Genomic DNA, 13,232 nt, shown 5'->3' on the forward strand with positions numbered 1-13,232 from the left:
ATACTCTAAATATTGGACTGTCATTTTAGTTTGATATGGCTGACTAGCACACCTGTACATTGCTTTGGAGACTCCTAGGTAGTTTAAAACTCTCCCCGACTGATTGGAGGGCCTCCTTTTTTCTTACTGCATCAAAGCCATGTCCACCACTTAATCCATCTGTTTTTCCATCCTATATAAAATAAGAGGCCCATCTCATTAGGAAGCATCTCAAACAAGCTTTAGAAACTAAACCAACACTAGACATTCCAATGAATCTTAAAGTGCTAAGAACATTTGAGTACTTTACAGTGGCTACATTGCTCTGAATTATTTTTAGTACAATGTCAAGTTATGCACATAGCTATGAACATTAATGCCATTATGTTTAAAAAGATTTACCAGCTGGGAAAAGTCAGCCTTTCCCCTCCCATACTAGCCATACCAGTGGAAGCATGCAACTTTACAATATACCACAGTGAAAAGTGTTTATGAAGACCAACTTAACTATAAGTGTATAAGATTTGCTAAATAACCTTACTCCCATTCTTTATCACCCACTGTTTTACGTTACCCACTCGTTTCACTTCAGATTCATGCTTCTGTCTGCGATCCCGTCTCTAGATACAAGAATATCCACTTTTCAAAAAAAAAGTGTGGATCTTACATTGATCTTGTCCATTTAATCTAGTCATTTATTGAAACACCAACAGCTTTAAAAAGAATGACGTAGACTTGGACAATACCTGTGCACAAGCCACTTCAGTTGCGCTTTATTTTCCATCTATGGTCTTACTAAAATTTAGATCAAGCCTAAATATTACTTTGGAAGTACGCCTCCCCAGATACTGATCTATTCACTGTATCGATTTCTCCATGCTGTTAAAGTTGCTACTTGTGAACACAGTTGAGGAAGAGGAAGAAGAAATGTAAAATTAAGCTGGAATGTTGTTGGATCCCTCACAACCTTGCATTTTCTATATTACTAAACCAAACCACTTTGTTAGAGTTTCCAAAACATTCCAGAACAGTAGTTTAGCATATTCATTCATCTGGAAATACATACTTAAGCATCAAGTTGGTTAACTTCTAGATCAAGTAAAAATACCCAGATTTAAAGGTTATTTTGTTAAAAGCCTAAAAAAAAGTATTGACATGCTATTTGTACATAGTACTTTAAGTATTTGATCCTTGTCTGAGTGAGTCATAGCTGATTTGTAGTGTTAACGGAAGTGGACATTTACAGAGCTATCAGCTGCAGAAGAGCTAAATGAAGTCTATTCTGCCTTATGCAAAAATGTAATTTTAATTTGAGGCCTAACTGCAGTATTACTGGGGTTGATACAAGCAGCAAGGAGAGCATTTTGCTTTCCAGATGCACCAATTTTTGCTATATCAGTTAAAATCTGACTTCACCCACTCAGGAGTGACATGGAAATCTGAGTCCAGAACTCCACAATGCAACTCTTACAAATCCTGACTGCTGTATTGCTTTAGTCTGAAATACTCACATTATAATAAACTTAATGAGAGTTAATACTACCTATGCCAACTCACATCTTTGGGTTCCACATCAAACTTCTTTGGCCCAACCTGCTCCTTTGGCACAAGACTTGCAGCTCCCCAGGACTTGGGAGTATTCTGTAACTGCTGCGATGATACTGGCTGCTGCCTGTCAGATGTTTCCCAAGCTTTTGGAGAGTCCTGCTTCTTTCGTTCTGATTCCTCCCTAACACGTGCTTCCCAGGACTTCACAGGTTCCTGCTTCTTTTGTTCTGATTCCTCCCTAACACGTGCTTCCCAGGACTTCACAGGTTCCTGCTTCTTTTGTTCTGATTCCTCCCTAACACGTGTTTCCCAGGATTTCACAGGTTCCTGCTTCTTTTGTTCTGGTTCCTCCCTAGTTTGGGTTACCCAAGGCTTCACAGGTTCCTGCTTCTTCTGTTCTGGTTCCTCCCTACCATGCATTCCCCAAGGCTTCACAGGTTCCTGCTTCTTCTGTTCTGGTTCCTCCCTAACACGTGTTCCCCAAGGCTTCACAGGTTCCTGCTTTTTTTGTTCTGGTTCCTCCCTAGTTTGGGTTACCCAAGGTCTTTGGGATTCTGGCTTTTGGTCTGGCTCTTCCTGAACTTTTGTTGCCCAAGGTCTTGGAGAGTCCTGCTTCCTTTGTTCCTGCTCTTCCCGAACTTTTGCAGCCCATAGTCTGGGAGATTCCTGCTTCCTCTGTTCCTGCTCTTCCCTAACTTTTGCTATCCAAGGTTTTGGAGAATCCTGTTCCTCCCTAACGTGCATTACCCAAGGCTTTGGAGTCTCCTGCTTTTTCTGTTCTTCCTCCCTAACACTAGTTTCCCAGGGCTTCGAAGACTCCTGCTTCTGTCCCTCTTCTTCCCTGACACAAGCTTCCCAGAGCTTTGGAGATTCCTGCTTCTTCTGTTCCTGATGCCTACCACAAGATTCCCAAGGCTTTAGAGATTCCTGCTTCTGCTTCTTCTGTTCTTGTTCTTCTAAATCAACAAGCATTTCCCAGGATTTTGGAGGTTCTTGCTTTCTGGTGTACTCTGCTTCCCAAGGTTTACATTCTTCAGGCTTCTTGACAGAGCGTTCTGCTTCCGGCAAATAGCGCCTGTTGAGAAACTACACAGACCAAAGAAATTTAGTGGCTCAAAAAAACATTGGTGCCAGAGTTTAGCTCAGTTTTTAAGTTAGGAAAAAAGCTTTCTGTAGTTGAGTGACCTAATGAAAACAGACAGAACACAGGCAGCCAGTTGAAGAATTGTTTTGTTTCAATACAAAGAGACATGGTTTTATCCTATAATATTGTGGACACTGAATAGTTACTCTTTCCAGCATGTTGGAAAGGAGCAGCACAATGAAATACAATTGAACACTAAAACATCTAGGAACATGCCCAAATTGAGTAGCCATACAATCTTATTGCTCTTACCCTTGTCCTTCCTCATTCCATGGTTTCTCTATTTGTTATCCATGATCATGCCATGTTTAAAATTCAATTGTAGTTTCTGCAGGGCATTGACCTCATCCTGTATCGCACCTAAAACACCCTGATGTGAACAGTGTGAATACTATTTCTTCCATTAAAGAACAAGAAAATGAAGGATCTTGCTCTTTTGGCTTACTTGACCCCTTGAAAGCTCATAATAAACTACCTCTTATTTACTGGAAGTTCAGATCATAGCTAATGACCCAATCCTAGAGACAATATATTTGAATCACCAGAACAAGTCTCAGTGCATTCCTACTCAGATCCAGGAAGTTAGATAACTGGAAGTAGCTTGCAGAGGCTTATAGTAGCTATGCTATTGTAGGCCTACGAGCCAGTAAAAAACTGGATGTGAAAAAGATGACTACTTACTGGCTGTGTTCTGTCCGCTTAACCAGTTACAGCACAGAATTAGGAGTCTAGAAGACTAAATTTTAGTTTTAGTATACTATCAAAAATCTGCTTTATTTGTTATACTCCCTCTGGTGAGATGTTTGGGAGGTTGGGATACAAAGACATTGCATAAGCTTTGATATTTCCAGTTGCTTGGTTACAAACTGCCAAAAAGGTTCCCTTTTCAGGATTAAATATCAAAAAAGTTTCTGCTTGATGCTGCTGCTTATTTAAATGTATGAGTAGCCTAGTAGTTCTGAAGCAGATTTAAAGGACATTTGTGGTCTACAGTCTGTTAGGCCAAACTCTGTAGTAATTTTACTGTATCAATTAACTATTAATATAGCCAAGCCAATATCTAGGGACCCCTACTTTAGTTTGTTATAGCCAGAACACCATTCTTAACTCTGCCATAGTTTTAAATCTAGATAACAAAAATTATGAGCCTAATACTTTAGAAGGCGCCTTTATTTGTAATTGTGTATTGTCTGATGCAGCAGCACTAGAGAATCCATCTTCTGGAAACAGGAATAAAGATATAAGTAGTTGAATCTACACAATCGGATGCTTTGGTTTTTCCACTGAATTTATAAAAATGCTCCAAAGAGTCAACAAATGTATTAAACCATTCCTGTTCAATCTTAACCCCTAGCAGACAGGGTTACATTCTACCCCCATATATTCCTTGAATGTTAATGTTCCTTTCGATTAAGACTAAAAAAAGTTAGAGCTTTAAGTTTAATTTTTCCTACTTTGGAAGCAGCACATCTAGACCATTGTTTGGTTTTCGGTTCTAAGATCTTGGCTAAAATTTTACTGGACAACAGTTTTTGGTAAACTTCTTACTAGTGTTTCACAACTTTTGTAGAATAAATTTTAAGACTCCTATAATATCAGAATTAAGTTACCACTCAGAGGCATAACTACTTAACACAATTAAAATGTATTCTATCAAATAGTTAAAATAATTCAGTATTTTACCTCTTGTGGCTGTATCTCAGACTGCAAAAGCTTCATAAGGGGTTCTAGGAAAAAGAATAATATTAATTTGCTTCAGATTATTACAGAGATAAACATGAAACCTTTCAGTGTCCCAACAAAGTCCCTTAAAAATATTACTGATTTAACAATGAATTAGTTAAGTCATTAATTGCTGATCTGAATAAATGTTTTAGAAAATCATATTTTATGTTCTACATGAAATGACATGAAACTTAGGTCTTTCCAAACTTCAGTTTTGTAAAAATGTTAAATGTAACAAAAGTACAAGTTAAAAAGGAAAGATTCAGAAAAACATTCCCTTGCAGTTATCTATAACCTAAGCACTGTAATAGTGCACTCAAAAGTCACGTTTCCTACAACAGGCATTTCCCACAGCTTCACCAATGAGGTAGTCAAAAAGCACAGACAGCTTACGTTAGATATGAAAAATAGATTCAACTGAATTTTTGATCCCAGGCAATACCACTATCAGTGAAACCATTTCTTTACTGGTGTTAGAGGGTGTTCAAACCAACATATACTGTTGCAAGTTTTGTATGGTATATTTCAGTTGCTGATATACCAACTGAATTTAGCTGTAGTGTTGTCCAAAATAAATAAATAAAATATAATAAACCCCACTCAGTTAAGCTTCTGCATGCTTGCAGTATGATTAAGTTTATAGAACTAAGCTATTCAAGGTATCTAGACACTCAATTTTTTGAGAAGCTTATCTTAACATGGATCAGGAATTACACTTGGAAACATATACTCAACCTGGCTCTTTGACAGACTCTCCTTTTGGCAATGGTCTTGTTCTCTCAGATTTTCTTATTACTTCCTCTTCCAATTCCTCTTTTATTTGCATGTTGCGAGGCACAGGAATATTTTCAAAATATCCAGAGTTTAAGAGTTTGGATAACAGCTCCTTCATATGTTTATCTGAAGAGATAAAAGAAAGTGTTTGATAGGCAAGTCACAGGTTAAAAAAAGTATTCACATCTTACAGTCTGAAGATATGTCCTTGGAAGCTTCTTTATAATTAAACGGCAGTGTCTAAACCCAGTGGTCTCCAATCTTTATGCCTAAGATCACTTTTTGAATTTAAAACCAACCCAGGATTTACCCTCTCCCTATCCCAAGGTCCTGCCCACTCCATTCCCCCCTCCCTCTGTCACTCACTCTCCCCCACCCTCACTCACTTTCATTGGGCTGTGGCAGAGGGTTGGGGGTAGGCTCTGGGCTGAGGGGCTTGGAGTGTGGAGGCTCTTGGCTGAGACTGGGGCAGGGGGTTGGGGTGCAGGAGGGAGTGAGGAGTGCAAGCTCTCGAAGGGAGTTTGGGTGCAGGTGGGGGCTCTGGGCTGGGGTGCAGAAGAGGGTGCAAGCTCCAGCCGGGAGGTGCTCACCACAGGCGGCGGTGCAGCAGGGTAAGGAAGGCTCCCTGCCTGCTCTGACCCCACGCCACTTCCAGAAGTGGCTGGCATGTCTCTGCAGCCTGGGGGGGGGGGGAGAGGCGGCTCTGCATGCTATTGCTGCCCCAGCTCCCCGCCCACCCTCCCAGCGCCTACTCCACAGCTCCCAGTGGCCGGGAATGATGACCCAGCTGCCCCCATCCCTGCAGCTCCTAGCCAATGGGAGCTGTAGAGTCTGCACTGGGGGGACAGGGCAGCAGCAGTGCAGAGCCACCTGGTGCTGCTGCTGCCCCCCAGGGGCACAGACATGCCAGCCGCTTCCGGGAGCAGCATGGGGCCAGGGCAAGCAGGGAGCCTGCCTTGGAACTGCTGGACTTTTAGCAAACAGAGATTGCAATTGACTGGCAGAAGCTCTAGGATTGACCAGTTGATCGTGATCTGCTGGTTGGTGACCACTGGTCTAACCCAATCCCAAAGGCAAAAACTTCTATAGTCTTTTAGAAGAGTCATCACAAATTGCGCAAAACTAATACATTACTGAGTCACAGAAGTTACATGTAGGTAAAGGAGAAGATATTTTCAGATGGTATTCAGAATGATGCCATTTATTAGGATGTTTTAGACAGTGTAGCAGGTAAAGATTTCTCTGCAAGTCTAGTAGTGGTAAGAGTGAGAAGTGAAGATGAGTACTAGACAAGAAAAAGGAATAGCAATGAGAAGAGCACAGGTATATTAGGCTGTAGTTTTTTGAAGTCAAGACAAACGTTAACACGATCATGAAGGAAAGCTCCAACAGGGGAAAAAAGATGCATAGTGTGTTGCTTTGAAGTCTCAGCCCTCTCTACTCTAGTTTGTAGAATTGTGCCATTTGCTTTCTTACACAAAAATCAAGAGAGACATGTATGAGAAAGGGTTTCAGAAGAGTTGGGAATTAAGGCAACATTCACAGGCAACACTGTGGAAGTGGCAAGAGGCAGGTCGTCATAAGGAAAGCTCAGAGTCAATGACAATAGTAATGGACAGGAGGCAAGTAAGTTCCAAGGAGGAGCTGGAGATCATGTAGTCAAAAGGAGCACTCACACAAATGCTTCTCTGCCTAGACATTTAGATGAAGCTGAGAAAGCTTCTTAGTCAAGCCTGTGGCCCTAGTGTGATGCTTCACAGGGATACACAAGGTTGTGAGGCACCTTGCTACCCCCTATTCATCGTGTGAGAAAGTCTAGTCTGTGTGAGCTGTAGATTAGCTCCGTGACTCCACCAGCTTCTGGCAACACAAGCACTACCTTCCCAGGCCTCTGTAGACCTCATTCTCTGCGTACAAGGTAACAATAGGCACACCAGGTATTCCTCTGCATTGCCCAGCTCCTGTGCCACTGAATTCTCAAAGAACTTGCAGATTCACTACTCTCAAAGAAATAGTTCAAACTCAGAATTACCCTTCCACTTAACATACTACACATATATAGTGAAAACAAGAATAAGTTTATCAAAGAACAGAGATTCAAATGACAGTAAATATTGAAGTTACATAAATGTCTAGAGCCTAAACTTAACTCACAAGACATTCCTATTTCCTACAGGATAGCTTATCCATACAGTCCTTTTCCCATAAATTTTCAGCCAGGTCAGTTGAGATCTGCTTTCATAAGATCAAGCCCACTGGCAGCTTGCCCTCACAGACTGAAGGGTACCTGGGGGTGAATCTGTACCCTAAATATACCAGACCAGGCCTTTTAATCTTCACTTGCAAAATAAGGTCCTCCCTACCCTCCCGCCACTGCTTACCTCTTCTGGGTAGTTTTCTGAAGTCTTCAGAAACTCTTCATTAGCATTTGACCTGATACGCTAAGAGATTTCTATTTTGAGACATAATACATAATGGCCCACCAAGGAGATGCGTCTCTCCCACACCTCTTGCCTGGAGAAGTTTGTCTAATACATGCTACCTTTAACTACAAGTCCTAGAGAATATAATTTTCAGTATAAAGACAAATGTACAGAAGATATCTGAAGTTATCTTGCAATTATGACAACCAGCATAATTTGCTTTCAGCATAGAGCTTATATAAACCCCTTTTGGGCAATCCAAGGGATCTCTGAACCTCCATGTATACCTGTGCCCTCTGCTAGTTGCATCAAGAGGTCCTTGGATAACAGTTAGATTTATCTATATAACAATACATTAGGTGAGGCTATGAGCCAAGATAGTGACCAAGAACACAGAAAAGCCAAGTGTCAAGAACTGAACCTCAGGAGGGGGTCTTGGTGCACAGCAGTCAGACAACAAGTGATGAAATAAGTGACACTGACAGGAGAGCCAGAGCAACCTGCATAAAGTAAGTCCAAGAGGATTCTGTGCTCTAGTGTCGGCAAGAATGAGGAGGAGGAGCTGCCAGCTTCAACAATGTAAACTATGCAAGAGTCTGTTGGCAGATCAAAATCCAGCTTGCACTTCGTCTAGGATTGTATGATTAATGGACACAGCAACTTCAGGAAAAGAATAAAAATGTGTGGAAAGTTATTAGAGTTTAAGTAATAAACAGAAGATATCTTTCCTCACTTCTAATACGATAAGACTACAATGCAGAGGTAAAGGGTATGACCTTAAGAGCCCTCAATGCCCTCCAGGAAGAGGGTTCACTAGCATGTAATGACATCTCTTAACACATTGTTATGGTATTTGACAAAGGTGGTCATGTAATATATCAACAACAACAAAAAACTATCATGCTGGTCATGATCATTGTGATATACATGGATGAGATGTGTAAGCCAGGCAGGGTTAATAAGGGTTTCCCAGGCAAAGGAATATTGACTTGCCCGTCTCTTCAAGTCTTGAATGCAAATGGCACAGGGTTAGCCAGAGACAATGGGAATTATATTTGCATACTGAGTCAACAGAAAATGCAAGTTAACAGAAGGATAACAAGAGCAGCAGACAAGGTGGCATCTGCACCCCAAAGAACAGCAGGGGAGAGGAACTTTGTCTGGTGGTATACTTCAAAGGGATACATTTCAAAGGTTTACTGGACTATAAGAGGGGGAAAGGCATTGAGATTATCCCTCACTGAGGGAGCATAACAAGCAATGCTTTTTGTATCTATGGTAGCGGAATCCTGGCTCTTAGGGCACAATGCTGAGGAGGTTTTCAGTAAGAAGTTGACAGACAAAGATTGTAGCTTATGTTTTAGTCAATAGAAAGCATGTTATACTTGTGTTTTATTTGTAAACATCCAGTCTGTTTCTATTATCACTTCAATCCATTCTTTATTAATAACTTATTGGTTGTATTGCAAGTTAATCTCAGCACAGAATATATTAAAGTGTGAATCCTCAGATGAGCTAATAGGCTGGTGTGCATACTACAGATTTGGAAATTTGTGAGTGTGCAGTGATGGGCTGCATAATGCAGGACAACACTCTTCAAGGGGGTGGGGGTTGGGAATGAAGTGCACCAAGTGTTACCAGCAAGGCCAAGTAAAGGCTGGCAGAGTCCTGAGAAGTTTGTCTGGCTAACAGACTGGAGTGTCAGGTAAGCAGTCACAAGCAGTTTAGCATCAACAAACCTCTCTCTCTCTGAGGCAGAGCAGGAACCAAGTGACATACAGTTCTGGACACCCCAAGAAAGCATCAAAGGGTGGGTTGCAGAATGGGCATATGTAACATCCCAAAGAACAGTTACTAGAGGGTAAATTTTTCTCCAAGTAACTGCATATATGTCCATTCCACTGTGACTCCAAGTGGTTTTTGATGGAGGTGGGGCCAGGAGTCGCATCTGAAGAATTACTGTAGGACTACTTTCCCTACATTCATTTTGTCTCTTGATGCAGTCGTAATTATGTAAATGTCTCGCAAAAGTACATACGGAGGTCTGGGTTGCTACCCTCAAGTGTCAATAGGAACATTTCCCACACATGCAGTAAATATTGCATGTGCTCAGTTCAATGCAATAAATATTTCAGGAGTGCTCAGATCTTTGGAAGTGCAAGACATGGAAATGTGGCTGGTAACCCATTAAAAAAAGGTTGATGTCTTCAGGATGTCTTATTCTCTCTACCAAGAACAAAACCCTTTCAGATTTCTTTTCGGCGCTGCTTCCTATTCAGATAAAAAGCCAGAGCTATACTGAGTGAGATGGATGTCCAAGGAAAAAAAGCTTTGGATACGAATTTGGAGTGAGACCTAAGCTGTGCCTTGCCCTTGTGGAGGCTCAGTAACCATAGCATGCAATTCCCCCACTCCTGATGTAATGGCTACTAAGGCAGCCACCTTATCCAAAATATGCAAATCAAACAAGATAAATGCTCAAATAGAGGCCCTATAAAAGAGCTAAAAAAACTAAACTCATGTCACATGACAGAGTTGGATCCAGATAGCCAATCCTCAGGAATCTGGTTGCCATGGGATCAGTGGAAACAGTCCTTCTAGCAATGCAAGGGTGAAATGCAAAAATTGAAACCGAATACATTTTGACTGAACTGACTGCTAGACCAGGGGTTCTCAAACTGGGGACTGTGATCCCTGAAGGGGTTGCAAGGTTATTACTTGGGGATTGCAGGCTGTCAGCCTCCACCCCAAAGTCCGCTTTGCCTCCAACATTTATAATATTGAGTATTTAAAAAAATGTGTTTTTAATTTACAACGGGGGTTGCACTCAGACTTGCGGTGTGAAAAGTCACCAATACAAGAGTTTAAGAACCACTGTGCCAGACTTAGCCCAATATTTTCTGGATTGCAAACTGTAGGACACATTGTGGTGAGCGGCCCAGATGTAGACATTTCCACTTTCTAAAGCAAGTAGCTCGTGGAAGGTTTTTTTACTATTAAGCAGAATATTCCAGACTGCTGCTGAACAGTATGCTCCTTCTGGGATTAGTCAGAGAGAAACCAGTCATGAAGTAAAGCACTTGTGGGTTCAGATGCAACACCTGACCACGATTCTAGAAGATAAAGTCCCTGGCTAGCAGCAAAAGTAAGGGAGCTTTGATAGACTGCCTGCACAAACTCAAGTACCAGGGTTGTTCTTCCCAGGCTGGGCTCTGAGGATCCCCCTGCCTCAATCTTGTTTGAGTTAATACCACTCTGGAAATAAGAGGTATTGGTAGGTAAGCATACAGAAGATCATCATTCCATGGAAACACAAGCATCTGAGATGGAAGCCTGACTGATCTGTTCTGCAATAGAAATGGAGGCATTTTCCTGTTCTGCTGTTTTGCAAACAGATCCACCATAGAAATTCCACCCCCATTCAAAAGAGACCTTAACATTCTTGGCTTGAGAGACCACTTGTGATCTAGACTGAACAATCTACCTAGATGATCTGCCAGGCTACTCTGATTTCCTAAAACATGTGAAGCCTTGAGAATTATACAATTCCTTATGCAGAAATTCCACTGCTTAACCTGTGTCAGGAGGCAGTCTTTGACCTGTATCCCCCTACTCACTTACATAAAACAGCTGCCATGTCTGAGCACCTGTATGGCCTCGCCATGAATGTAGTAGGAACTGCTGACATTTGGAAAACTGCATGCAGTTCAGGAGGCCAGGTTACACAAATGTTCTTGAACCGACCAAATGTCCTGAGGTTGCAGCTCTCCCACATATGCTTCCCACCCCACAGCAGAAGCATTTGCTACTAAAGTCATAAAAGGGAGAGTTGGTGAGAATAGGCCCACCCGCCACAGTCCTGATTCATCCATCAACCCAGGACCACCACCACACTGGCTGGGATGCATACAAAAATGTTCAGGTGATAAACTCACTTTACCCACATCCGCATACATCAGAGATGGAACCTGACATTTTTATCACATACATAAAAGCAACCATATTCCCCCAAGAGCCTGAGGCTGTTCCGTACCGTGTAGCCTTCAAGTAGCCACAAAAGGGTCCTAGAGCGTCAAAAAACTGAGTTTGGGGCAGGTATACCCTGGCCGAAGGAGAATCTAGGATGGTCAATGAATTATTTCCCTGCTGGATCATCAAGTCTAAGCAGCTGAAGAAATGGAGGATTTGATGAATGTTGCTCTCCACTTGCTGACTGGAGTGGTCCCATTTGAACCAATCACCTGGGTATGGATATAATGGGATGTCCCAAATCCAGAGGTAAGTGCCACTACCACCATGCACTACATCAGGGGTCGGCAACCTTTCAGAAGTAGTGTGCCAAGTCTTCATTTATTTTCAGTAATTTAAGGTTTCGCATGCCACTTTTACATTTACAGAGGCCAGCAGATGGAAACCCAGACTGGCATCAGGCTGAGTGGGGCCGGCAGCTAGGGGATCCCAGGCCGGCAGCTGGGGGACCACGGTAAATCAGCTTGCGTGCCGCCTTTGGCTGACCCCTGCACTACATGAAAACCCTAAATGCCAACAATCGCCTGAAAGGGAGTATGGCGAACTGGTAATGACCTTCTCCTACCATGAACTTTAGAAACCTTCTGTGACCCAGGTAGAGTGCCACATGGAAGTAAGCATCCTGTAAGTTAAGAGCAGCACTCCATTCTCCCAGATCTAGAGCACGGATAACTGACAAGAAAATCCATATGGAACTTCAACTTTTTGCTGCATCTGTTTAGTGTCTTAAAGTCTAGAATGGGCCTGACACCCCATCTGGATTTGAGAATTAAAAGATATTGGACTGAAAAATAACAAACGTCAAACTGAATGAAAAATGAGTACCACTATGTACAGTTATATACTAATTACGTACAAATTTAAAGGCTCAACTGTACTTAATTACAGCAACAAGCTGACTGCCAACAGTAAGAAGAAACTGAACGAGAGCAGGGAGGCTTCATCCTTTATACTCTTGACTCCAGGCATGAAGAAAAGCAGGGGCCATACGTGGCCAATCAGATGGATACCGCTAGAGAAAATGCTCCGGCACCAGTCAGACTATGCAATCACTCAAAGAATTAGATTTTGCAGCCTTCAATGCATCCACAGATTGAGGAAATTTCAAGACGTCAGAGATGAAACAGCACTTTTGAAGGTGTTGATATCAGCTACAGCATGTGCTAATAATTATTCTGACAAGAAAGGGAAAGGCTAAACTTTACTTTGATAAAATGTTAAAAGTTTCTCTCCTTATCTGCTTACATCCCTATGCTGCAAGTCTTCAGCAGTGGATCTTCACCAAGCATGCGGGGGCCAGTGGAAGTGCAATTACACCCAATCCAGAAGAGTTTGGGGTTAGGGTTCCAGAATTAACTCACTGATCAATCTCCTTTGCAATAAAAATGCAAGTGTTATCAGACTGAAGGGTTTAGTTCTGTCTGCTAGATTACTTCAGAAGTGATGCATGGCTACTATTGCATAATATTCTAAAATAAAGCCAACATGCATACAAGCCACAGCTTTTAAACCATCAGTACTGAGAAAATGGTCCTCTTCTCCAGTAGAAAGCATGCCACTATGTTGTATGAACTGGCCCTACACTTAATATACAGATTAACTGATCATTA

The 13,232-nt window shown here is 41.9% G+C and overlaps 1 protein-coding gene across 8 annotated transcripts in view; it reads right to left on the reverse strand.

Moving 5' to 3' along the window:
• Nucleotides 1–13,232, reverse strand: part of CAPRIN2 (caprin family member 2) — a 59,014-nt gene that overhangs the window by 27,535 nt on the left and 18,247 nt on the right. For 6 of the 8 annotated variants that reach the window (XM_039490809.1, XM_039490826.1, XM_039490800.1 and 3 more), the window contains exons 7-11: nt 5,132–5,296; nt 4,355–4,398; nt 1,537–2,613; nt 558–599; nt 53–172 (exon numbers count right to left, since the gene is read on the reverse strand). In XM_039490809.1, coding sequence (XP_039346743.1) covers nt 53–172; nt 558–599; nt 1,537–2,613; nt 4,355–4,398; nt 5,132–5,296 — 1,448 coding nt within the window. The remainder of the gene's footprint in view (nt 1–52; nt 173–557; nt 600–1,536; nt 2,614–4,354; nt 4,399–5,131; nt 5,297–13,232) is intronic. The other 2 variants (XM_039490817.1, XM_039490835.1) reach the window with 2 other exon arrangements.

Source organism: Mauremys reevesii, linkage group 1, assembly GCF_016161935.1.
Source record: "Mauremys reevesii isolate NIE-2019 linkage group 1, ASM1616193v1, whole genome shotgun sequence".
NCBI lineage: Eukaryota > Metazoa > Chordata > Testudines > Geoemydidae > Mauremys > Mauremys reevesii.